Source organism: Chiloscyllium plagiosum, unplaced genomic scaffold (genome assembly GCF_037043375.1).
Source record: "Chiloscyllium plagiosum isolate Xiang-an unplaced genomic scaffold, Cpla_swu_hap1 HiC_scaffold_17, whole genome shotgun sequence".
Taxonomy (NCBI): Eukaryota; Metazoa; Chordata; class Chondrichthyes; order Orectolobiformes; family Hemiscylliidae; genus Chiloscyllium; species Chiloscyllium plagiosum.
Window position 1 is genome coordinate 4,206,657 of NW_028270155.1, and position 27,815 is coordinate 4,234,471.

The following is a 27,815-nucleotide window of genomic DNA, read 5'->3' on the forward strand; positions in this document are numbered from 1 at the left end:
TCTGAGGTAGTCTTCTTCGCTGTCCTCCAATTATGGTGTCATCTGCAAACTTACTAACTACACCTCTTATGCACACATCCAAATCAATTATATAAATGACAAAAACTCTGAGATATATATCCTATTTCTTCTAAGTTTAGCTTCTAGTTTTTGAGTTAGTTACCAGTGGGTTTCTGTGTTTAAGTTAATGACAAACTTGGAATTATTTGTGTAGCCATGGTGTTTATCTTTGAAAACATTTGAGGCCTGCTTTTACAGTGAATGGGTTTGTTTGCACTACTAACAGACTTCTGTTAACTTCAGATTGTTTTGCCAGAAGTCCCGAGAAAAATTAATAATGGCTCAGCTCAGAAACAAAAACTGAATAAAATTAATGCAAGCAAAACATTGATAATGAGCGAATTACAGGAATGAAAGAATGACAAATCCCTGGGACCCAAAAGCTTCCGTCCGAGGGTATTAAAGGAAGTAGGACGAGAAGTATGCCCTTACAATGATCTTTCAGCATTCCTTAGACGTTGTTCATCACTTCACTTTTTAAGCAGATGAAAGACAAAAACCAGGAAATTACAGACCAATTAGCCTAACATCTGTGGAAATTGATGGAGCCTTTTCAAGAATAAGATTTTTTAAAAAATATTCGTTCACAGGATGTCGACATGACTGGCCAGGCCAGTATTTACTGCCTATAGAGTAGTTGAGAGTCAACCACATTTCTGGAGCCACAAGTAGGATGGTACTTTTGCTTCCCTAAAGGACATGAGTGAATCAAGTGGGATTCTCCAACAATTGGCAACAGTTTTATGGTCACCATTTGACTCTGAATCCCAGAATTTTTCTTAATCATTGAATTCAAGTTCCATCATCTGCCTGGCAGATTTAAACTCAGGTCACTAACACATTACTGGAGTCTCTGGATTAACAATCTAGTGATAATAACACGAGGCCATCACCTCCCCTATCAGATTACTGAACATCTTCACAATTTTCAGTTAATTAGGGACAGCCAGCATAGATTCATGATAAGTAGGGCATACTGATAAACCTCTCAATTTTTTTTGAAGAGGTGATGAATGTAGTGGATAGTGGAAAGTCTATGGATCTTGTTTATATGGACTTCCAGAAGGCACATGACAAAATCCCAAATAAGAGATTGTTAACTCAGGTAGAAGCCCTTAGAATTGAGGGCAGTTTACTGACATGGCTATGAAATTGTTTGAGTGACAGACAACAGAAGTAGGGATCATTGGTAGATACTCAAATTGGCACGATGTGACCAGTGGTGTCCCGTGAGGATCTGTGTTAATGCCTCAATTATTCACATTACTTATTAATGAATTGGATAATGGAATAGAAAATCAGATATCAAAATTTGTTGAAAATTCAAAGTTTATGCAGCACTGTGGACAGTAGATGATAGCATAAATTACAAAGTGATAATATTGATAGACTAGACGAATGGGCGAAATTGTGGCAGATGGAATTCAATGTAAGCAAGTGTGAGGTGATCCATTTTGTAAAGAAAAAGTATAGATTTAGGTATTTTTTTGATGGTATAAAGTTAAATAGAGTAGTTCAAATTCATAGATTTTTAAAATGTCACGATCAGGTGCAGAAAGTAATCAAGAAAGCTAATGGAATGCTGACCTTTGTGTCCAGAGGACTGGAGTGTAAAAATGGAGATGTTATGCTGCAGTTATACAAAACCTCCACATGGAGTGCTGAGAGCAGGTCTGGGCATCACACCTTGAGGAGGATATTTTGGCCTTGGAGAGAGTACAATGTAGGTTTACAAGAATGATACATGAATTTCAGGGGTTAAGGTATCGAGTCATAGGTGATTTAATTGAATTCTTCAAGATATTAACAGGAAAAGACAGGAGAGAGAAAAATAAACTATTTCTACTGATTGGGGATTCGAGAAACAGGGACCATAGTTTGAGAGTTAAGGACAGACCATTCAGGAGAAATGTTATGAAGCACTTCAACACACACAGGATGACAGATGTTTGACTTTTCTTCCACAAATAACAGTGGATGACAGATTAGTTGTTAATTTTAAATTTGATATATACTTTTTTGTTGTTAAGCAAAAGTGTTGAGGGACATGGGCCAAAGAAATATGTATGGAGTTAGGCCACAGATAAGCCATGATCTTATGAAGGGGTATAACAGGCTCGATGGGCTGATTGCCTCCTCCTGTTCTTATTTTCCACGTTTCCAATGCCATGTTAATCCAGCACCTTAAATGATGTTGCCTCAAGGTTCAAGAGAACCTTTTGGAACTTGGTTTTACTCAGTTTATTGCAAGCTTAAAGGAACCAGCAATAACTTGAGAGGGAGACATGTGTTTTCTGTTTTAGTTCAAGTTTAAGGCAGTCCTGTGAAGTCTTGGAATTGGATGGCTACATAGGACTGATCTTGAAATGAGAAGAACATATCGCAAATTTGGTTATCTTTGAGTGAAGAGTTAGTGATAGCCCCAGATCAGAAATGTTGAAATTAAAACCTTTAAGGGGTTACTTAAAGGGGGTACAGTGAAGCTTGGGTGTGAGGTAGATCCAGGAAGAAGCCATCGCAGTCCAGTCTAAAAGCTTAAGTCTCAAATGACTTAAAGCCTACCAAGATACCAGATACAATACTCACACCCAAGTGTTTGTATGAGCATTGTTTTGCGTATTCTACCAGTGGTGTTTTTGAGTAGTATATAAAAGCGGTTTTATTTCTTTTCAATTTATAAAGGATGTCCTGCAAGTTCAAAAATCTCTGAAGTTCTACTAAAACATAATCGACCAAACTAATGTCTTTTATTAACAAACTTCTGCTTCATTGTTAAAGCAAAATTTGCAGCATTGCAACATTTTGTTTCAGCAAGAGACTACTTTGTTAAGACTAAAAACAAACAAAGAATGATCTATCAAGCCATGTTGCTGTTTGGGATCTGATTCGTGTAGTAATAACATCTGCTAGAAGCATTACATGCAGAAAAACTCAAAAAAAATCCAGAACATAAAAGTTTATTTGTAGGATGACCAATTTCAATGGGGTAAAAAAAGATCTGGTGCTGGTTAACTGAAACAAAAAAAATTAGCAGGAAAAAGTTCAATTGTACAATGGGTTGCCTTGGAAAGGAGAGAGAGATTGGGCATAGTCAAGGTTAATTCAAACAAAGGGAAAACTAGGGAAATCAAAGCCAGAGCACTCTGAATGACAACAGCTATACAGTAAGATGAATAGGAAAAGGTACATTTGACACCTGTCATACAATGTTGATAATACAAGGGAGAACAGGGATGAAAGGGAAGAGGGACAGTGAGAAAGGAAAAGACTGTGCAAAGAGAGGAGAGTAGAAACTGGGAACTAATAAAGGGGAATTCCACAGTTGAATATATCTAGCAAAATAGTCAAGTAAGTTAGACAAGGGGTGAGGCAAACAGGGACCAAAAAAAAAGTGATTTTTTTTAAAAAAAGATCACTGAATTCGAAACATGAACTCTGTTTCTCTCCCCAGATACTGTCAGATCTGCTGAGTTGCTCCAGTAATTGCTGCTTTTGTTTGTTCACTGCCAACAAATGCTATCAGACCTGTTGACTATTTCGATATTGTCCATTATTTCAGCAATCAGAATGTTTTGCTTTGCTATGGGAATTGGTCATCAAACAGAGCTGAAATTGACAAGATGTTGGTGTGATGTTACCATTTATCAACTACAGGTTATTGCTCATCATACCTGGTGTGATAGATGGGGTAATAACCACCGGCAATCTCACTTGAGCTCCTAGACCAGATTGCCTTTTCATTGTCTGTACTGGGGGCTGTATGATCTGTTAAGAGAACAGGCGTCATGAGATTTTGCACACAAGAATACCATTCTTCACAATACTCTTGATCCTGATCATGCGAGGGCTTCACAGCCCATGTGCGTTTGTATTCCACTTGGTTACATAGCACACAATGTAAGAGCAGACCTTGCAGAGGTTTCTGCAACCTTCTGTATGCATACCTTGGACCTTCATATCAGGCCTGACACAAGGGGACACTATTCTGGAGACTAAATGTTTCTCTTATACTTCTTAGGCATATAGCAATTCCAAGTCTGATGCACATCATCAGAAAAGCAAGCATCATTGTCACCACATAAAGCATGTTGAAGCTCGACATATCACAGTTTAAATGCATAGCTTTCCAGTGGAGCAAAATTCTCCTCTTCCTCCCAATGTAAGTTTCTGGGAAGCCTGCAGGGTAATATTCAGCCAAGAGCAAAGTTTCACATTTTCCTGATGCAGCAAAAGTAAACACCAGATTGATTCTCACTGTGCTCATCATGAATCTAACAGCTCAATTTAGCACCCAGCAGATTTATGCACATCGTGCTGCCTGCCCACTCCACTGCCAGAGGGTCCCTCACCTCTCTTGGCCTTCATGAAACAGAAGCATCCGGCCTCCCATGAAAACACCTCCCACCCCCACATCCATCCCCAAGAAGCAGGAACAATTGCATCACCCACAATCCCCTTCACCACTCTCCAGGGAAACAGGGGCACTCAGCCACGAATGGCATTCGCTGCAGATTGAAGTCAAAAAGATCTTGTGCCCCCAGTCATTTTGGGAACTGTCTACACTGCAGAGCCTGGCAGCTCAAGGGATCAAGAGGAACAAACAAAACTGGAAACATAAGATGTCTGAAGTAGTTGAGTTAATGACTGCCATTCAGCAGGACAATAAAAGATGTTTGAGTTTATAGTAAATAGTTTCTGACTTGGTTTCAAATTCAAATGCTGCACAAACTTCTTCTCAAAGCTTTCACATTTCAAGCAGACTTGAAAGTTTGCCACAAAAAGAACCATAGGAGTTGCCAGGGGTACAACCTGATCCATTTATCACTTTCAAATTTGCTCTTTAAGACAACAGGTTTCTCTTCAGAGACTCTCAATCAATTGAGCACCAAGATTTGAATGATGCCCTGCAACATTGCACAAAGCCCATGCTGAAGCGCTGTGTTCAAAGGCATTTGTGTAATTCGCACTTGAAATAAGAAAAAAAACCATAAAATTCAGCAGTGACTATAAGAATATTTACCATAGATTGGTAAATTCTACTTGGTCCCAAATGTCTGCCCATGAAAAACATGGTGGGCGGCACGGTGGCACAGTGGTTAGCACTGCTGCCTCATAGCACCAGAGACCTGGGTTCAATTCCTGCCTCAGGCGACTGACTGTGTGGAGTTTGCACATTCTACCCGTGTCTGCGTGGGTTCCTCCGGGTGCTCTGATTTCCTCCCACAGTCCAAAAATGTGCAGGTTAGATGAATTGACCGTGCTAAATTGCCCGTAGTGTTAGGGGCAGAGATAAATGTAGGGAAATGGGTCTGGGTGGGTTGCGCTTCGGCAGGTCGGTGTGGGCTTGTTGGGCCGAAGGGCCTGTTTCCACACTAAGTAATCTAATCTAATGCATCAACTATTTAACAACTTCCTTGAAAAGAAGCCTGAGAATGACTTTATAAATGCTCTTCCCCATCAAGAACAATAATCATGTCCTGTTCTGAAGAGATATACTGGACTTGATACATGAACTCTGTTTCTGTCTCCACAGATACTGCCAGATCTGCTGAGTTTCATCAGCATTCTCCGTTTTTATATCATTTCTTGTGCCTGGATTATACTCCACTGAGAGAGTGAAGAAAAAAGGAAATTCGCCTTTAATGCCATACACAGGATAGAGGACATCCTGCTGAGGGAAGAACATTGATTCTTCTTTGAAAAAACATAATCGAATAATCGAAAGTATGTTAGTACACACCATTCCAACATACTCCACAGTTCAAGATAACACCTGAACATGCTTTGTTGCATTATCGAAATGTTTGACTGCATTTTAGACTAATGTCAAATTGGGATGACTTGAACATTTAGAAATACATTTTATGTCCTTTCCTGTTTTTGAACCTTTATTCACAGGTTGTAAAACCAATTGGTTTCTTATTTCGAATTGCAGTACCTATGGCCCGGACTTTTACTTGTTGCATTTCCTTACCTTCCACATATTTTGGCAGGTTTTACAAAGCAGTGAGTCTGAAAGTCTATATCCAAAGGTGGAGAAAATCTGCTGGAAATGTAAAACTGCCTTCATCCTTCCAGATACCGATGAACCTTGAGTAGATTGCCAATGTCATGCACTTTTACTTTAAGCTCAAGCAATTAGGTTTTACCTTTCAAAAATTCTGGTCCCACCTTACCAAATTACTCAAGACTCTCATATTCCATTCTTATCACGTATAAGGCACCTAAAGTCACCACGCACCAGATGTGTGCTGCGCCCTTGCTGAGCCAAGTTGATGTGTGCCTGTGTCACTATATTTGTTCCTGAGACTGTGTTATCAGCGATGGGTTGTTGTGTTCGTACAGATGATCCAGCCACAGCTGTGCTGACAGTTCCTGTCGATGGCACAGTCGATGTGGCCTGGACTGAGACCACTCCTTGTGATTTCTGATTTACTTGCAGGATGCACTGCTGATTCCGAACCAGGGACTGCCTCAAGGCTGGTAAACTTTTCTGCGTGAAAGAAACAGATAGGCTATGTAAATGCTTCTTTTTACGCAAGATTATCATCAGTTCCTAAATCATTCACAAGAACTTTTGATATATGCAAAGCACATAGGCTCCACAAATATTCCATTTTCTCAAGTCTTCTGTAGATTTGAACAGGTGTTGACAATCTGTGCCCCAGATTAAGTCTCTAGCATATACTGATGTGCAAATTCCCAATATATTCTGACCAACTGCGAGAAATAGGGTCCTCAATTATTAACGACTTACAAAGTGAGAGTGAAAATAGTCTTTCCCATCTCATTCATACATCCAGTGGAACATCAGTAGATTGTTAAGGTGAGAGAAATACACTCACATGATTCTGTCTTCTCCAGATAAGAGTTTTAGTGAGTTGGTCACACCTAAAGTGCAGGCAGAGTCGTTGGGTGACCACCAGGAAAGGCAAAGGGAGTAGATAGAGATTGCAGGAATTCCTTGTGGCTATTCCCCTCAAAAACAAGTGTACCATTTGGATATTGTGAAGGAGGATGACCATTCTGGGGAAAGCAGCAATGGCCTGGTCAATGACACAACAACTAGCGCTGGGGCACAGCAGGAAAAGGTAAAGGTAAACAGGACCTTAGTGATAGGAGACTCAATAGTTAGAGGGATAGACAGGAGATTCTGTGACTCCAAACGGTAATCCAGGCTAGTGTGTTGCCTCCTGGGTGCCAGCGTTGAGGCCATCTTGGAGCGGCTGCAGAACGTTATCAAGGGGTAGGGTGAGCAGCCAGAAGTTGTTATGCACATTAGCACAAATGACACAGGTAGAAATAGGGATGAGGGTCTGCGGAGCGATTACAGAGAGTTGGGAAGAAAGTCAAAAAACAAGAGCTCGTTGGTGATAATCTCCGGATTACTTCCAGTGCCATGTGCTAGTGAAGTTAAAAACAGGAGGATATGGTAGATGAATGTGTGGCTGAAGAATTGGTGCAGGGCCTGGGATTCAGATTTTTAGATCATTTTCTGGGGCAGAGGTGACCTGTACAAGAGGGATGGGTTGCACCTGAACTGGAAGGGGACCAATATCTTGGTGGCTAGGTTTGCTAGTGCTGCAAAAGAGGGTTTAAACTAGATTGGCAGGGGGATGGGATGCTCAACAGCAGGGAAGCAAGTGCGAGGTTTGAAGGAGATACAGTAATCAGAAATAGTAAGTTGAAGAGACAGGTCAGGCTGGAACATGACAGAGAGCAAGGAATGCCTGTTGGATTAAATTGCATCTATTTCAATGCAAGAAGGCTGACAGGTAAGGCTGATGAACTCAGGGCATGGATAGGTACCTGGGACTGGGATATTACAGCCATAATAGAAACATGGCTAAAGGAAGGACAGAACTGGGCGACTTAATGTGCCAGGGTACACGTGTTTTAGGTGAGACAGAGATAGTTGAAAAAAGGGATGGGGAGTTGTATTTTTGACTAGGGCGAGTACCACAGTAGTAATCAGAGATGAAATAACTGAAGGATCATCCAGTGAAGTTTTGTGGGTGGAGCTAAGAAATAAGAAGGGGTTCGTGACATTATTGGGGTTGGACTACAGGCCCCAAGTAGTCAACAGGAATTAGAGGAACAACTATGCATGGAGACTGGGGAGACTTGCAGGACAAAAAGGGTGGTCATAGATGGGGATTTTAATTTTCCTAACATAGACTGGGACTACAATAGCATTAAGGGCTTAAATGGGGTGGAATTTGTTAAGTGCACTCAGGAAAGTTTCCTCAAGCAGTATATAGAGGGTGCTACTCGGGAAGGGACAAAACTGGACCCACTTTTAGGAAATAGGGGAGGACAGATGATGGAGGTGACAGTGGGGCAGCACTTTAGGACCAGTGACCATAGTTTTATTAGTTTTAAAACAGTTATGGAGAGGGACAAAACTGGTTCACAGCTTCAAGTTCGAAATTGGGACAAGGCAAATTTGTACAGAATTGGACAGGATTTGCAGGGGTTGATTGGAGATTAGAGTAGTTTGTTTGCAGGCAAAGGGATGTCCGGCAAGTGGGAGGCCTTTAAAAGTGAGATAACTAGAGATCAAGGTTCATATGTCCCTGTGAGGGAGAAGGGCAAGACTAGCAGGAATAGGGAACCCTGGATGACAAGAGATATTGAAGCTTTGACCAGAAAGAAAGGAGGTGGCGTGGCTCAGGTACAGGGAGCTGGGATCGAGGGAATCCCTGGAGGTATACAGGGAATACAGGAGTTTACTGAAGAAGGAAATCAGGAGGGTGAAAAAGGGACACGTGATAGCCTTGGCTGAGAAGATTAGGGTGAATCCAAAGAGGTCCTTTAAGTATATTAAAGGCAAAAGAATGACTAGAGAGAGAACAGGGCATCTCAAGGACAAAGTGGACACATGCAGAACAACATGAGATGGGCAAGGTTCTCAATGAGTATTTCTCCTCCTGTGTTTACCATGGAGAAAGACAAGACGACTTGGGAGCTTGGGGAAGTTAGTGGTGATATCTTGGGGACCGTCCATATCACAGTAGAGGTGGTGTTGGATGTATTCAAACATATGAAGGTGAATAAATCTCTGGTCCTGACCAGATATATTCAAGAACACAGGCTAGACAAGAAATTACAGGGACCCTGGTGATAGTTTTGCATCATTAGCCACAGGCGAGGTCCCGGAAGACTGGAGGATAGCAAATGTTGTACCATTATTCAAGAAGGGCTTGACCAGTAAGCGCAACATCTGTTTTAGGTAAGTTACTAGAGAAGATTCTAAGGGATAAGATATACATGCATTTCGAAAGACAGGATTTGATTAGGAGTAGTCAGCATGGCTTTGTGAATGGGGGATCATGCCTCACAAATTTGTTAGAGTTCTTTGAAGAAGTGACCAGGAAGGTCAACGGGGGCAGGGTGGTAGATGTAGTCTATATGGATTTCATTTAAGGTTTCACATGGTAGGCTGCTCTGGAAAGTTAGATCGCTTGGAATCCAGGGCAAGCTGACAAACTGGATGTAAAATTGGCTTGATGGTAGGAATCAGATGGTAACAGTGGAAGGATGCTTGTCAGACTGGAGGCCTGTGACTAGTGGAGTGCCTCAGGAGTTAGTGCTGGACCCATTACTGCTTGTAATCTATATCAATGATTTGAATGAGAACGTACAAGGCATGATTACTAAGTTTGCAGATGACATTACAATATGAAGTATCGTGCACAGTGAAGGTGGTTATCAGAAATTGCAGCAGGACCTTGATCAGCTGGGGAAGTCGGCTGAGAAATAACAAATGGAGTTTAACACAGGTAAGTGCAAGGCCTTGCATTTTGGAAAGTCGAATCAAGGTAGGAGTTTCATTATGAATGGTAGGGCCTTAAGTAGTGTAGTGGAGCAGAGGGATCTTGGAGTTCAGGTGCATGGTTCTCTGAAAGTGGAGTTCACAGGTAGACAGGGCAGTGGAGGAGGCTTTTGGCACACTGGCCTTCATCAGTCAGGGCACTGGGCAGAGAGGTTGGGACGTTATGTTGCAGTTATACAGGTCGTTGGTGAAACCGCACTTGGAGTAGTGTATTCAGTTTTGGTCACCTTCCTGTAGGAAGGTGTTATTAAACTGGAAATACAGCAAAAGACATCTACAAGGATGTTGCCTGGACTCAATGTCTGAGTTATAGGGAGAGGTTGGACAAACTAGGACGTTTATCTTCAGAGCGTAGGAGACCGAGGAGGGACCTTATAGAGGTATATAAGATCACGAGATGCATGAAGATGGTGAATGCACTCAGCCTTTTTCCCAGGGTTGGGGAATCGAGGACTACAAGACATCAGTTTAAGGTTAGCGGGGAAAGAAGGAAACCTGAGGTACAACTTTTTTTTAAACACTGGGTGGTACACATATGGAATGAGCTGTTAGCAGAAGTGGTTGAGGTGGATACATTAACATTTAAAAGGCATTTAGACAAATACACGGACAGGAAAGGATTAGAAGGATATGGGCCAAGTGCAAGGAAATGGGGTTAGCATGCACGGACATTTTGGTTGGCATAGACAGCTTGGGCCAGAGTGCCTGTCTCCATGCTGTAGGACTCTATGGCTCTAAATGTTAACACATTCACGTCTCAATGGTCATAAGCTACAGAACCACTAGAGGTTTCCACCTTCTCCCTTGAGAAGCATTGAATCAAACCAACACACCCACAGCTCTCAAATTACAATCAACTGATTGAACACAGAGCAAAGAGGGAAACTAGGAATTTGCTTTTCCAGCTTATTTTATGCTGCAGAATGGCCAATTTCTTCCAATTTGCTTATTCCTCTGCAGGTCTCTACCAACTCCATGATAAAACAAGAGGTCACAATAAACAAGTGTAAATTATCTGCAAATGAAAGTGAAGTTAAAAACTCAACTTGCACAATCCCTTTTCTTAGAGTCATAGAGACGTACAGCAGGGAAACAGACCCATCGGTCCAATTCACCCATGCCAATCAGATACCATAAATTAATCTCGTCACCACTTGGCCCATATCACTTTCAACCCTTCCCATTCATGTACTCATCCAGATGTCTTGTAAATGTTGCAATTGTACCAGTCTCCACCACTTCATCTGGCAGCTCATTCCATACACACACCATCCGCTATGTGAAAAAGTTGTCCCTTATGTCCCTCTTAAATCTTTCCTCTCTCACCGTCTAGGTCTGGACTCTCCCGACCCAGGGAAAAGACTTTGTCTATTTACCCTATTCATGCCCCTCATGATTTTATAAACCTCTATAAGGTCACCCCTCAGCCTCTGACACTCCAGCCTGTTCAGCCTCTCCTTATAACTCGAATACTCCAAACCTAGCAATCTCTTTGTACATCTTTTCTGAACGTTTTCAAGTTTCACAACATCCTCCCTATAGCAGGGAGACCAGAATTACACACAATATTCCAATAACCAACGTCCTGTAAGGCCACAACATGACCACCCAACTCCCATACTCAATGATCTGACCAATAACGGAAAGCAAACCAAAGCATACCAAACACCTTCTTCACTATCCTATCTACCTGCAACTCTACTTCCAAGGAGCTATAAACCTGCACTCCAAGGTCTCTTTGTTCAGCAACACACCCGAGGACCTTACCATTAAGTGTACAAGTCCTGCTAAGATTTGCCTTTCCAAAATGCAATACCTCACATTTATCTAAATTAAACACCATTTGCCACTCCTCAGCCCATTGCTCAATCGGATCAAGATCCCGTTCTACTTTGAAGTAACCTTTTTTGCTGTCCACTACACCTCCAAACTTACTAACTATATCTCCTATATTCACATCCAAATTATTTATATAAATGACAAAAGGCAGTGGATCTAGCACTGATCCTAGAGGCATACCATTGGTCACAGGCCTCCAGTCTGAAAAGAAACCCTCCACCACCACCACCCCCTGTTGTTTACCTTCGAGCCAATTCTGTATTCAAATGGCTAGTTCTCCCTGTATTCTATGTGATCTAACCTTGTTACCATGAGGAACCTTGTCAAGTGCGTTACTGAAGTTCGTATAGATCATCTCCACCGCTCTGCCCTCATCAATCCTCTTTGTTACTTCTTCAGAAAACTCAATCAAGTTAGTGACACGATTTACCAAATACATGCAAACCCTGTCCCTCAGGATTCCCCAACTTACCCACCACTGATGTCAGGCTCACTGGTCTATAATTCCCTGGCTTGTCCTTACCACCTTTCTTAAACAGTGGCACCACGTTAGCCAACCTCCAGTCTTCAGGAACCTCATCTGTGACTATCAATGATTCAAGTATCTCAGCAACATTTAATTTTAGCCAAAGTCATGACAGCAGGACAAAGAATTGAAATATCACTGCCTCCTTCGATCCAGGAACAGGCTGAGAAGGGGGTTTCAGAGCAGCTGCAAGGTGAAATTCACATGTTGTCTTTAACCACACTAATTTGATAACTTGATTTTACTGTGACTAACATGAGAAATCAAAATCTCATTCAGGATAGTCTTCTACGAATTGGGTTAAATACATTATTAAATTCATCTTCACTCCATTTGTAACCAATGCTGTACCTGCCCTGGGAGTAACTGATCAGAGAGGAGAGAGAGCTTTACTCTGCATCCAGCAGGGTTTTCTTACTATGAAAGAAGCTGCAGAATGTCCATTTCTTACAGGACCTGTAGATGTACATAAAGTGCACAGAGATCGCCGTTAAAAATATACATCCTGTTTGTATTCGTACCACACCTTGAGAAAAGGCACCAGGTATGGCTGTGGAGATGAGTTAAGTTCTGACTGAAGTCTGTTAGTGAACTCTTCTGGTTCAATCTTAGAGTCCTGAAAAGAGAAAAACAGACAGATAGTTAGGATTTTCCCAGTGTGGAGCAACATTGTTAATATTAGGCTATTTTGACCATTTTTCCTACTGTGGGATGCAGTCTCAGTAAAAATGTCAGTACATAAAATGATACAGCTCAATTGAATTGAATTGTATTTAATGTTACATGTACCGAGGCACAGTGAAAAGCTTTGTCTTGCTAGTAATACAGACAGATCACAGAGTTAAATAGCATAGATAGTAAATAATAGGTAAACAGTGGCAAAAACAAAAACACAGGTACAGGCAAATGTTAAGAGTTTGAGATTCCATTCAGTATTCTAACAACAATAGGGTAGAAACTGTTACAAAACCGGCTGGTGCATGTGTTCAATCTTCTGTACCTTCTGCCCGATGATAGAGGTTGCCAGGGTGGGATGGATCTTTGAGAATGCTGGCAGCCTTTCCTTGACAGCAGCTGGTAGATGATTCTATAGATGGGAGGTTGGCCTTTGTGATTGTCTGGGCAGAGTTCACCACTCTCTGTAACCGTCTCCAATCTTGAATGGTACAGTTGCCATACCAGGTCGTGATACATCCAGACAGAATGCTCTCGACGGCGTACCTATAAAAGTTGGCAAGGGTACTTGCCGTCATGCCAAATTTTCTCAGGCCTGAGGAACAGGAGACATTGTTGGGCCTTTGTCACCAGTGCATCCACCTGAAGAGTCCAAGAAAGCTTGTTGTGGATGACCACTCCCAGGAGCTTGACACTCTCCACCTCTGTGCTGTTAATGTGTAGGGGGGCATGAGTAACATCCCACTGAAAGTCAATAATGAGTTCCTTGGTTTTGCCAGCAATGAGAGCTAGGTTGTTCTCAGTACACCATTTTTCCAGGTCTACCACCTCCCATCTGTAGTCTGCTTTGTCACTATCTGAGATTCGACTGACTATGATGGTGTCCTCAGCGAACTTCTAAATGGTTTTAGTCTGGTATTTGGTGATGCAGTCATGGGTAAACACTGAGTACAGTGGGGGGGGGGGCGGTTCCAGTGTTGAGTGTTAGTGAAGATGAAGTATTGTCCCCAGTCTTCACTGATTGTGGCCTGTGAGTCAGGAATCTGAGGATCCATTTGCAGAGAGTGGGGCTTAGTCTGAGATCACTAAGTTTAGTCATCAGTCTCGAGGGGATAATAGGGCTGAAGGCTGAACTGTAGTCAGTGAGTAGGATTCTTACGTTGCTGTTCTTGGTGTCAAGGTGTTCTAGGGAGGAGTGAAGGGCAAGTGAAATGACATCTGACGTGGATCTGTTGGCCCGATAGGCAAATTGCAGTGGATCAAGAGTAGTGGGGAGGCTGGAGTTGATTAATGCCATGACCAGCCTTTCAAAGCACTTCATAACCACCGAAGTTCAGGCCACTGGGCGGTAGACATTGAGACATGCTGCATGAGCCTTCTTGACGTGGATCTGTTGGCCCGATAGGCAAATTGCAGTGGATCAAGAGTAGTGGGGAGGCTGGAGTTGATTAATGCCGTGACCAGCCTTTCAAAGCACTTCATAACCACCGAAGTTCAGGCCACTGGGCGGTAGACATTGAGACATGCTGCATGAGCCTTCTTAGGCACAGGGATGTTGTTGGCCCTCTTGGAACAGGTAGGGACAGTGGCCTGCTGCAGGGAGGGGCTCAATACGTAATATTTCCTGCCTTGACTCTCCCTTATGCTCACTCTTTAAGAGGAACTATTCACTCTTATCCTTGCTCTGCCCCCATATCCTTTATATCCTTCAAGTATTTAATTAGAATTTCTTTTCTGTTTCAGTTTGCACTTGTTGCAATACATTCCACATTCTTCCCGTCACAGCATAGCTAATAGGACTGAGTCGAGAGTGTGGTGCTGGAAAAGTACAGCAGGTCAGGCAGCATCCAAGGAGCAGGAAAATCGATGTTTCGAGCATCAGTCCTTCATCAGGAATGCTGTGATTGGGGGGGGGGGGGGTTGCTGAGAGATAAATTGGAGGGTGGGGCTGGGGGGCTGTGGGGGGGGAGGGGGTAGGTAATTGGGAAGGCAATAGGGAGTTGCAGGTGGGAGTGAAGATGGAGGAGGGTGAAGGTGATAGGTCAGAGAGGAGAGTGAAGCAATAGGTGGGAAGGAAGATGGACAAGGTAGGACAAATCGAGAGGGTGGTGACGAGTTGGAAGGTTGGATTTGAAATGAGGTGGGGGTAGCGGAGATGAGGAAACTGGTGAGATCAATGTCGATGACGTGGTTAGAGGGTCTCAAGGCAGAAGATGAGGCGTTCTTTCTCCAGGCATCAGGTGGCTAGGATTTGGCAGCGGAGGCAGCCCATGACTTGCATGTCCTTGGCAGAGTGGGAGGTGGAGTTGAAGTGGTCGGCCACAGAACAGTGGGATTGTTTGGTGGATGTGTCCCAGAGATGTTCCCTGAAATGTTCCACGAGTTGGCATCCTGTCTCCCCAACGTAGAGGAGACAACGTCGAGAGCAACAGACACAGTAGACAAGGTGTTTAAATGTGCAGGAAACTCTCTGCTGAATTTGGAAGGATCCTTTTGGGCCTTGGATGGAGGTTAGTGGGAGGTGTGGGTGCAGATTTTACACCTCTTGCTGCAACAAGGGAAGGTGCCAGGAATAGAGGGTGGGTTGGTGGGGGTGTGGACCTAACAAGGGAATCACGGAGGGAATGGTCTCTGCAGAAAGTTGACAGGGCTGGGGAGGGAAATATATTTCTGGTGGTGGGGTCTGATTGTGGTGGAAATGGTGGAGGATGATGAGCTCATAGGACTGAGGTTCACAAAGCAAGTGGAAATCACAGTATTATCTCACATCCCACCAAGTGTCCTCAACCAGCAACCACAAAGGACTGTAAATGTGAGGGGCCTACTGCAGCTTTCAAGTTCAGCAGAATTTTGTCACGGAAAGATATCAAAGAAGATGAAACTAAAAGGGAATATTAAGCTGTGCAAAGATCAGCCACAATTGGACAGATTGGCAGACAGACATGAAGGGCTGATTGGCTAACTCCTTTTGCAACATTTCTGTTCCTTGTACCAAACAGGAGTATGTTTCCCCTCTCTAATGGATTTTGTTTTGTCGAGTTGACTAAATCTTTCACTCTTTATTCTCTTACATTTTCATTCTGTTTTGCATAACTTCACAGATCCCTTCAACCATTTCTGTTTCAGTGAGTAGAATCATTCATTTGAAGTTTATTCTTTCTTCCCCAGTTGCATAGGTGACAGAATTGCATAGTGGTAACTTCACTGGATGAGTAACCCAGAATTCCAGGCTAATGGCAGACTGCAAAATTTGAATTCAAATAATGACAAATGTGGAATTAAAAGCTAATAGCAATTATGTAACCAATATTTGGTTTACTAATGTCTTAAGACAAGGAAATTCCTTGTCTTATCTGTGATCCTGAGCAATATGGTTGAGTCTTAACTGCCTCTGAAATGACCAAGTCAGCCAGTCATTGCAGAAGCAGTTAAGGATGGATAGTAAAGCCAGTGACAGCACCAGCCCATCGAACAATCTAAAATTAAACTTGACTGCATCTCCAAGTTTCTTGTTCAAGGAGTCTCCAAAACTGCACACAACAGTCTGATGTAAAACAACCCTTCCAGAGTGCCCCATTACCCACCCTTCTCAATCCACAAATGGTTTTGAAGGTCTACGCTTAGAGTACCCAATTTTCTTTTCCTTCATTGAAAGCTAGATTAAATTACGATTCAGTCATTTCCATCCAAATGTATTACTTTACATTTGTCTACATTTGAACGTCTTTGCCTCATATTTATTCATTTCCCTGAATTTTTCAACTGAACCAAATCTTCATCCCCAATTCAACAACAGCAACAGATATCATATTGATCCATCCCCATCGATGGTTTTATACTTCTGTAACAACAAACTAAGAGCATCTCTCTGGATGTCATCACCAACTCCACCTTCTAAGAAATCATTACTGATTCGCATACTCTGCTCTCTATTCATTTACAGGGGAGGCAGTGGGCCTACTGGTATTATCACGGGACTATGAACCCAGAAACTCAGCTAATATTCTGGGGACCCAGTTTTGAATCTCACAACAGATGGTAGAATTTGAATTTCATTAAAATAAGATTTGGAATGAACAATCTACTCCTGTCAGAAAATCCAATCTGGCTCACTAATGTCCTTCAGAGAAGGATATCTGCCATCAGCACCTGATCTGGCTTCTATGTGACTCCAGACCCACAGCATTGTGGTTGGCTCTAAATTGCCCTTTGAAATGGCTTAGCAAGGCACTCAGTTCAAGAGCAGCTAGGGACAGGCAATTAATGCTAGCCAGTCAGCGACTCCCATGTCACGAGTCAAATAGAAAAAAAGAGCCTTGCAAATAAGATGATCAAATTGTTTTTGAAACTCACGTACTTCTGCAGAAGACAAACTGAAGAACGCCACAATACTTGAACCATTCACTAACACCTGCGTGCATGAATTGGAGGATTTCATGCAAACATTGTCAGGATTGTGTTCTTAGTTGACACTATTTTTGCTCAGACATGCAGACACTTTCCCCCTCATGTCGCATAAACACATTCTTAGCCTTTTCCAATCTGGGACACAGTTCACAGTCCAGGAAATTCACTTCACTTTTCGGTTAAACTGGCAATGGGCTAGATAGTTCACAAAAATTCTAATTACTATTATAAAACCACTTATAAGCAAGCTTTGCCACTTGCCAGCAAGTCTTGAACAAGACTCTTCACATTCCGGGAGGTGTCTGCAGGCTGTCCACTGTGCGATGCTAGTTTAATCAAGGTTGCGAGAAAGTTCTTGCATTTCTTCACATTTTCCTGCATTTCCTAGATTTACAAGAGAGTTGGGGTATTAATCACAGGTATTTATTGGCCTGCTTCCTATTCTATCCTCTGCCTTCTTCCCTCATTTCCTGGAGTCCAGTGTGTGAATATTCTACATTGATAAGGAATATGGAAGCAATGGCCTAACGCACTTTATAATGAGTTGTTATGCTCGCGAATGCAGCTTGTGAGGTTCTCCTCATCCAACTCCTGTTGTCCACCTATCATGATGCAAATCCAAACTTTCATTGTCTGATCCTAGATACAGACTAACCAGTAAGAAATGAAATTAAATCAATTGCGAGAACTGATATAGGGTTGGAAGGTGTAGGAATAAAATTAATGCTATAACTCTGGATAATGTTGTAGAACAGAGGGACCTAGGAGTGCAGGTACATAATTCTTTGAAGTTTGCATCACATATAGAAAGGGTGGTTAAAAAGGCATTTGGCATGCTTGCCTTCATCGCTCATCCCTTTGAGTATAGGAGTTGGGACGCCATGTTGAGGCTGTACAGGACATTAGATTAGATTAGATTTTTTAGATTAGATTATTAGATTACATTACAGTGTGGAAACAGGCCCTAAGGCCCAACAAGTCCACACCGACCCGCCAAAGCGCAACCCACCCCTACCCCTACATTTACCCCTTACCTAACACTACGGGTAATTTAGCATGGCCAATTCACCTGACCTGCACATCTTCGGACTGTGGGAGGAAACTGGAGCACCCGGAGGAAACCCACGCAGACACGGGAGAATGTGCAAACTCCACACAGTCAGTCGCCTGAGGCGGGAATTGAACCCGGGTCTCTGGCGCTGTGAGGCAGCAGTGCTAACCACTGTGCCACCGTGCCGCCCACACTAGTGAGGCCTCTTCTGGAATTCTGTGTCCAGTTTTAGTCTCCCAGTTATAGGGAGGATATTATTAAGCTAGAGAGAGCTCAGAAGAGATTTATCAAGATGTTGCTGGGTATGGAAGGTTTGAGCTATAAAGAAAGGCTGGAACTTTTTTCACTGAAATGCAGGAGGTTGACAGGCAATCTGTCAGTTTATAAAATAACGAGAAGTACAGATAGAGTTAATGGTAGTTGTCCTTTCCCTAGCATGGAGGACTTCAAGACTTGGGGGCATATTTTTAAGGTCAGAGGAGAGAGATTTAAAGAAGACATAGGCTTTTTTTTATATAGAGGGTGGCTCACATTTGGAATGAACAGCCTGAGATAGTGGTGGATGTGAGTACAATTACAATATTTAAAAGACATTTGAATAGATACTTAAACAGGAAAGACTTGGAGGGATATGGGCCAGGAGTGGGTAGGTTGGATTGTTTAGTTTGGTTTATGTCTGGCATGGACTGGTTGAAGCAAAGGGTCTGTTTTCATGCTGTTTCCATGACTCTATAACCGTGTAGTTAGAGGTGAGGACCCACAAAGGAAAAAGACTGACGGCTTGAAGGTGGATAAATTATTTGGATCAGATGGACTACACCCCAGGATTCTGAAGAAGATAGTCGATGAAATTGTGGAGGTATTGGTGGTGATCTTTCAAGAATCACTGGACTCAGAGGACTGGAAAATCGCTACTATACACCCCTGTTTAAGAAGGGAGGGAGGCAGATGATGGGACGTTGTAGGCCAGTTAGCCTGACTTCGGTCGCTAATAAAGTTTTTGAATTCGTGATGAAGGATGAAATGGCAGAATGCATGACAAAATAGCCCTGAGTCAGCACTGCTTTATCAAAGGGAGGTCATGCCTGCCAAATTTGTTAGAATTCTTTCAGTGGTAACAAGCAAGTTAGACAAAGGAGAGCCTTTAATACGACGGCATACAGGAAGTTGCTAAATAAGCTAAAAGCTCATGGTTTTAAGGAAAGGTACTAGCATGAACAGAGGATTGGCTGACTGGCACAATGCAGGGGGCGGGGACAAAGGGGGTTTTTTCAGGATAGCAGTCAGTGACTAGTGGAGTTCGACAGGGATCAGTATTGGGACAACTATTCACATTATACATTAGCAATCTGAATAAACGAGCAAAGGGCATTGATGCTAAGTTTTAAGATAACAAAAAAAAGTGAAAAGAAAGGTAGTACTGAGGAAGCTGCAGAAGGTCCTGAACATGCTAGGAAGAGTGGGCAAACAAATGGCAGATATAATACAATGTGGGAAAGTGTGAGGTTATGCACGTTGGTGAGAAGAATAAAAAGCATAAGCTATTTTCTAAATGGGGAATTGCTTTGGAAATCAAAACACAAAGCTTCTTAGGAATCCTGGCTCAGGACTCGCTTAAAGTTAACATGCAAGTTCAAAAGCTTGAAAAAAAAAGTTAGTCTTTATGATCTAAAGTCTCCAAGATCAAGATGTATCCCTAAAGTTTCCTTTTCCTGAATTGTGTTCCCTCCTGCTCCTGAAGGGATCTTCTCTCAAAAGCGCTCAAGCGACTAGGCACTGACACTTATTTAGTACCTCGTTTAATTTTGGAATCTGTGGAACACTGCACATTAATGGTGGCACAAATTCTAGTGTGAAAGGCACCATGAACTACTCAACTGCATAGGGCAACATGCCAAACCTGATTCTTCTGTAGGCTCACGTTGAGTGAGAATGATGACATTGATGTGACCTGCTGTAAACTCCCGCTACCATGGCCAAATTTAGCTACCATAATACTGATCGGTGGTAGAGTTTGGACTCCTCATGATTTCCAAGTGGCACTGCAGCTGCTGAATGAACTGTTAAAGTTCCTTCCACATAAGTCAAGAATCAACCTTGGGCATTATAAAGAGGAGTTAATGCTAGCCAGCAATGTGAGTTCTTTCATGGACACTGTACACAGCAGGACAGGACTAGAGGACATTGTTCAGGTAATCGCAGGAAAGCAAATTTGAGAGTTTTAAGCACGATCAGATCAGATCAGTTCACTGTCACATCCCGAGCCTTCTGAAGAGTGACATTTGCTGAGGCTAGGTTACCTGTCCAGCTCTTCCCAGAGGTGCAGAATGCGATGCCATGGACACCTAGATTAAGGGAGGAGGAGAAAGAAAACAAACACCATTAAAGACATTCACTATCTCGCCCTACTTCATTTCAGGAAAATTGTTAAGTCAATGACAAAAAAAAAGTGTTTCTCAATGACCTTTGTAACTGTGGGTGTTCCTGGAAGTAGAGAACTGGGTGTGACTTCAGGATGGACTTGCAGTTGAGTTTTAGTTGCAGATTGGGACTGAGATGAAGCAGGGGTCCGGGGTTGAGTTTGGGCTTGAGATGTGATGATGTGATGGCTGGCCATTCCAGAGAAGGTTGTAGTGCACACAGTCTGTGGCGTGCTGGTATGTCCAGAAACCTGCAACAGACAACAAAACAGCAATTTCAAATTGCACACAGGCAGAAACAATTCTTACCAAGAACAGAAACAGAAACAGAAAATACTAGAAGCACTTATTAAGTCTGAAAACATCGATGGGGATTTCAGTTTGACGATTTTTTGCAATTAAAACTGATCAGGACAGAATACGATCATCCGTGCAGCTAGCTAACTAGTTAAAGAGGACTAAAATGCTGGTGTGAAACTGACTGGGGAGTCTTGACCTCACAGTCACAGTCCTAGAATATGATGTTGGCTATTTATGACTAAGGTGAGAAGAACATTCTTAACTTTTTTACATTTCAAGAGAATTAATAGAGATGGAGATAATGCAGGAAAGAAGAGTTGATCGGCCATGATAGTATTGAAGAAAGCAGATGTGAAGGACACAATTGCCTACTCGAATTCCTGTACTCCAATTTCTCTTCATTTTCAGGATTAGGCATCATTGGTAATTATCACCTAAACCTTGCAGTAAGAGCTGGACACAAGTGGTCATCTAACCCAGTTAATTCAGAAATCAGGTAAGCATCAACCACATTGGTGTGGTACAATGTTAGAGACAATATACGTCGGAGAACTAATTTCCAAAAGGACATTAGTGAACCATATGGATTTTAAACAATTTTGCACATTCATAGTCATTTTGACTGATGTTTATTTTTCTTTCTTCCAGATTTTTAAAATCAAACTAATATTCCTATAACCGCTTCATGTCTGAAATTATGCTTCTTGATTCATCGTCAAGTACAAGAACCACTCCACAAAACCCAATCACCAAAAGTAAACATTTGTTGAACGGTTTTTAAGTTAAATCCTCAAAACTTTGACAAAAAATTAACTGTAGACTCGCCAGATCTTCATTATTTCAAATTCTCCTTGATTCTGACTTCAATTCAAAGTATTGCTTTTAGGTGAAAGGGTTGGAAGTAAATGATAACAGGAACAAGGATACGTTAGAACTCAGCTTCTGGTTTGAAAGCATTATTCTTATATTTAAGATTATTTCTATTTTTATATTTTCACCATAAATTCTACAGCCACAATTTTAATGGAAACTTCCTGTGAAAACTTGTCACACTATACTTACACCATCCGACCAAGCATCTCAAACTTGGGAAGGGGATATATTTACATAATTGCCATCTTCAGAAAAAGTTTTCATTTATAATCAACCATTTGAATTCAAAATGCATAGTTAACAAAGTGCTTGCAGACATGAACATTAACATGTTGTCTCGATTCAAATAACTCATTAAAAATGGAGACAGGTCCTCTCATTTTGTTGAAAAGAACTGACGAGAGACAAAAACTGAAATTGCTGGAGAAACTCAGTCAGTCTGGCAGCATCAATGGAGACAAAGCAGAGTTAAGGAAACATGATTTCAGTAAGACGTTTGATAAGATTCCCCGCAGGAGCCTTGGGATTGAGTGTGATTTAGCGGTTTGGATCAGAAATTGGCTAGCTGAAATAAGACAGAGGGTGGTGGTTGATGGGAAATGCTCATCCTAGAGTACAGTTACTAGTGGGGTACTGCAAGTTTTAGGGCCACTGCTGTTTTTCATTTTTAATAAATGACCTGGATGAGGGCGTAGAAGGATGGGTTAGTAAATTTGCGGGTGACATTAAGGTCGGTGAAGTTGTGGATAGTGCTGAAGGATGTTGCAGATTACAGTGGGACATAGATAAGCTGGAGAGCTGGGCTGAGAGATGGCAAATGCGGAAAGGTGTGAGGTGAGTCACTTTGGAAGGAATGCAGAGTACTGGGCTAATGGTAAGATTCTTGGTAGTGTAGATGAGCAGAGAGATTTCAGTGTCCATGTACATACATCTCTTAAACATGCCACCCAGGTTGATAGAGTTGTGAAGATGACATACGGTGTGTTAGCTTTTATTGGTTGAGGGATTGAGTTTGGGAGCCACAAGGTTATGCTGCAGCTGGACAAATCTCTGGTGCGGCCGCACTTGGAGTATTGCATACAGTTCTGGTCACTGCATTATACCAAGGATGTGGAAGTGCTCGAAAGGATTCAAAGGAGATTTACTAGGATGTTGCCTGGTATGGAGGGAAGATCTTATAAGGAAAGGCTGAAGGACTTGAGGCTGTTTGCATTAGAGAGAACAAGTTTGAGAGGTGGCTTAATTAAGACAGGAAGCTTATCAGAGAGTTAGATAGGTTCGTCAGTGATAACCTTGCTCTCAGATGGTGATGGCAATTATGAGGGGACATAGCGTTAAATTGAGGGGTGATAAATACAGGACACATGTCAGAGGTAGTTTCTTTACTCAGAGTAGTAGGGGCGTGGAACTCACTGCCTGCAACAGTAGTAGATTCGCCGGCTTTAAAGGCATTTAAATGGTCACTGGATAAACATTTGGATGAAAATGGAATAGTGTAGGTTAGATGGGCTTCAGATTGGTTCCAAGGTCAGTGCAGCATCGAAGGCCAAAGAACCTGAACTGCACCATAATGTTCGATGTTTAAACTTCAATTTTGCACCTGGGGCAGGTACACAAAGAGTGTGGTTAGCATGTTCCAGGATTTTGAACCGGTGACAACGAGCATGTGGTGATATCAGTCCAAGTTAAATAGCACATGCCACTGAGGGAAACGTGCAGGTGATTTCTCCAGGTGTCTGCTGTTCATTCTTTTTGATGACAGAAATTGCAGGTTTCAACGGTGCTACTTAAGGAAGCTTGGCAAGTTATTGCAATGCATCTTGTAGATGACGCACATTTTAGCCACAGTGTCTTGGTGGTAGGGTACGTCTATATTTATGGTATTGGTTGGTGTAAAGTGGACTGCTTTGTCCTGGAAAGTCCCAAATTTCTTCAGTAAAAACAAAGTTCTAGAGAAATCCAGCAGGTCTGGCAGCATCGAACAGATAGAAACGGAGTAATTTGATCAAGTCTAGTAAGGCACATTTAAGGAACAAAAAGGAGTTGGAAAATTATGGTTTTAATGTGACTGAAAGGGGAAGGACAACTTCGTAGGTTTGTAGATGACACCAAAAATGGTGATCGAGTGCACAATGAAGGAGGTTATCTCATGGTATAATGGCACTTTGTTCAAATGGGCTGAGGAGTGGTAATTTGAGTTTAATTTTGATAAATGTGAATTGTTGCATTTTGGTAGAGCAAATCAGGGCAAGACTAATATTGATGGTACCATCCAAAGGAATGTTGCTGAACAAAGTGGCCTTGGGGTGCAGGTTCATAGATCCTTGAAAATGGAGCCGCAGGTAAAAATGTTAGTGAATAAGGCATTTGGTACAATTGCCTTCATTGGTCAGTGCATTGGTTAAGAGAGTTGGGAGGTTATGGGCTATGTAAAAGATTCCTGAAGAAGGGCTCATGCCTGAAACGTCGATTCTCCTGCTTCTTGGATGCTGCCTGACCTGTTGCGCTTTTCCAGCAACACATTTTCAACAATGTAAACATTGGTCCGGCTACCTTTGGAATACTGTATATAATTCTGGTCTCTGCTACAGGAAAGATGTTGTTAAACTTGAAAGGGTGCAGAAAAGACTTCCAAGGATGTTGCCTTTGCCAAACAGCAAGGGATGTTGGGTACACTGGCCAAGTAAAACTTTGAAGTTACAAAATCCACATACCAGACAGTGTAAACACAACACCCAGATGCTCATGACAATGGCATAATGTAAAGGCAACAGTTAGTTTGGACAGACGTAGCCTCAACAATTTATCTGACAAACAAAGGAGGGCCCAGACAGAAAGGCACTGGGTCCTGTAGAAGACAAAGAAACAAACAGTAGCATGCCATTCAAATGATTGACAATGTTTCAAACTATTAGGGCAGCACTGTGGCTCAGTGATTAGTACTGATGGCTCACAGAGCCAGGGACCTGGGTTCAATTCCAGCCTCGGGCGACTGTCTGTGTGGAGTTTGCACATTCGCCCCGTGTCTGCGTGGATTTCCCCCAAGTGCTCCCGTTTCCTCCCACAGTCCAAAGATGTGTCGGTCAGGTGAATTGGTCATGCTAAATTGCCCATAGTGTTAGGTGCATTAGTCAGGGGGAATGGGTCTGGGTGGGTTGCTCTTCGGAGGGTCAGTGTGGACTGGTTGGTCGAAGGGCCTGTTTTCACACTGTGGGGAATCTAATCTAATCTAAAGTTTCCCTGATTGGCTAGAACTGTAGAAAGTTCCAAAAAACTCATTTTAAAATGTATAAAACAAGTTCACTTGCACATCATTTTCTGAACCCTTTCGGACATTCTGAGGAGATCAGCATGGCCAAAGGCAGATACCCATTGACCATCTGCAAAAAAGAAAGCAAGCAGCTGTGCACAGAGACAAAGAGAGTAGCTGTGCAAATCTACACAACATCAGGACGTATTGTAAATTTAAGGAGCTGAATAGGATTAGACAAGGCATTATATCATAGTAAATGTTATTGTACCTTGTTTCCTAATAAAGTTGAGACTGTTTTGGATTGGTACCGGCTTGCATTCGTAATGATTGGACTACTTCGGTGTTGTGGGACACTTGGACAAACTCATTAGTAACATTTTGGTTATATTTGACCAATTTGTTTTAAGGAGATACTGGACAACAAAGGGTCTAAGTTATAGGGAGAGGCTGGGCTAATTTTCCTGGAGCATTAGAGGCTGATGGGTGACCTTAGAGAAGTTTACAAAATCATGAGGGGCACAGATAGGCTGAATAGCCAAGGTCTTTTTCCCAATGTAGGGGAGTCCAAAACTAGAGTGCATAGGTTTAAGGTGAGAGGGGAAAGATTTAAAAGGAAACCAAGGGACAACTTTTTCACGCAGCAGGTGGTGTGTGTATGGAATGAGCTGCCAGAGAAAGTGGTACATGGGCTGGTACAATTATAACATTTAAAAGACATCTGGATGGGTACCATGAATAGGAAGAGTTTAGAGAAATATGAGCCAAATGCTGGCAAATGGGACTGGCTTAATGTGGCATATCTGGTCAGCATGGACAAGTTGGACTGAAGGGTCTATTTCCATGCTGTACATCTCTATGATTCTAAGCAAGTGGAACAAAGAGTGGGCAAACCAAGAACAAAAGATAATCTAAATGAAAATAGTGGTAAATGAGGCTTAGGTATGGAAAATAGATGTAAATATTAGCTACCTGCTGAGAGCAAGAGAACTGAGGGAGGATGGGGCTGCAATATTGATGCAGAGAAGCTGATAGGTTTGAGATGCTGTTGCTCCAGCTTTCGCTATTCTTCATTGGGACACTGTAGCAGGCCAAAGATCATGACGTCAGTATGAAGCATAATGGTTTATTTAAATGGCAAGCAATTGGAATGACAGGATCATTCCTATGAATAGGGTATTTGTCAAAGTGGTCACTCAGCCTCTAGTTGGCCTCATCAATTTATAGGTGATGACATTAAGAAAAGAAAATGAGTACACAAGGTTGAAATTGTACAATTCAAATGTTGCTTCATCTTCCTCTTCCTCTGTCATTTGGATAAAATCCATAATTTTCCAACTCATCACTCCAAAGAGTCAAAATATCTGTTTTGAAATGTCAAAGTGCTTGTTTCTCTCTCCAAATGCTGCCAGAGTTTCTCCAACACACTGTTTTTATTTCTGAATACCAGCATCCACAGTCTTTTGCTTTTATTCAGGTTTCTTAAGTACTCTTGGAACTTCACTCATGAAAACAAGTGGAAAGCATTTCACTAAACTCTGTTCTGTGCCTGCAGACCGTAGACTGAACTCAGGCAGTCAGGTAGTAAGTTAATTGTGACAATTCCAAGACTCTGATCTGCTCTGGTTACATTTCTGGTTAATAGTAATCTTCACAGGGTTCCTGTGGTGAAGAATTCATCAATGATGATGTCACTTATTGCCAAGGGGAGATGGCTCAATTCTGTATTGTTGGAGATAGTCATTGCCTGGCACTTACAAGGCCAGTAGCATCAGCCCAGGCCTGAACACTTACCTCATACAGACAGCTTCAGAATCAGAGAATCTCAGAATCCCTAGTGTAGAGTGAGGTCATTCAACTCGGAGTCCTGCACTGACCAACCAAAGAGCATTCTACTGAGACTTCCATCCTCTCCCATAACCCTGCATTTACCTTGACTAATCCACCTGGCTAGCAGATCTCTAGATAGTAGGGAGCAATTTAGCATGAGTCAAGAATAGGCAGGTCAGGCAGCACCTGAGGAGGAGAAACAACGTTTCGGGCAAGAGCCCTTCATTAGGAATCTTGCCCAAAGCGTCGATTCTTCTGCTCCTCACATGCTACCTGACCTGCTGCACTTTTCCAGTGCCACACTCTCGACTCCGATCTCCAGCATCTACAGTCCTCTCTTTCACCCAGCAATTTAACATGGCCAACCCATCTAACCACATCTTCAGACTGGGGGAAGGAAACCAGAGCACCCAGCAGAAACCCCCACAGACTCAGGGAGAATGTGGAAACTCCACACAGACAATCACCCAAAACTGGACTTCAACCTAGGTCCCATGCTGCCCAGTCTGAGTCATTGCATCTAGGACCAAGGAGAAAGTGAGGACTGCAGATGCTGGAGATCAGAGCTGAAAATGTGTTGCTCGAAAAGCACAGCAGGTCAGGCAGCATCCAAGGAGCAGGAGAATCGACGTTTCGGGATTCCTGAAGAATGGCTCATGCCCGAAACGTCGATTCTCCTGCTCCTTGGATGCTGCCTGACCTGCTGCGCTTTTCCAGCAACACATCTAGGACCAAGGCAGATAGATAAG

The 27,815-nt window shown here is 42.4% G+C and overlaps 1 protein-coding gene across 8 annotated transcripts in view; it reads right to left on the reverse strand.

Moving 5' to 3' along the window:
- The window catches only part of LOC122558192 (transcription initiation factor TFIID subunit 4), a 370,919-nt gene that overhangs the window by 287,205 nt on the left and 55,899 nt on the right, over positions 1 to 27,815 (reverse strand). For all 8 annotated transcript variants that reach the window (XM_043706504.2, XM_087995688.1, XM_087995691.1 and 5 more), the window contains exons 4-9: positions 20,858 to 21,064; positions 20,694 to 20,738; positions 17,604 to 17,726; positions 12,787 to 12,876; positions 6,302 to 6,553; positions 3,732 to 3,825 (exon numbers count right to left, since the gene is read on the reverse strand). In XM_043706504.2, the coding sequence (XP_043562439.2) occupies positions 3,732 to 3,825; positions 6,302 to 6,553; positions 12,787 to 12,876; positions 17,604 to 17,726; positions 20,694 to 20,738; positions 20,858 to 21,064 (811 nt within the window). The remainder of the gene's footprint in view (positions 1 to 3,731; positions 3,826 to 6,301; positions 6,554 to 12,786; positions 12,877 to 17,603; positions 17,727 to 20,693; positions 20,739 to 20,857; positions 21,065 to 27,815) is intronic.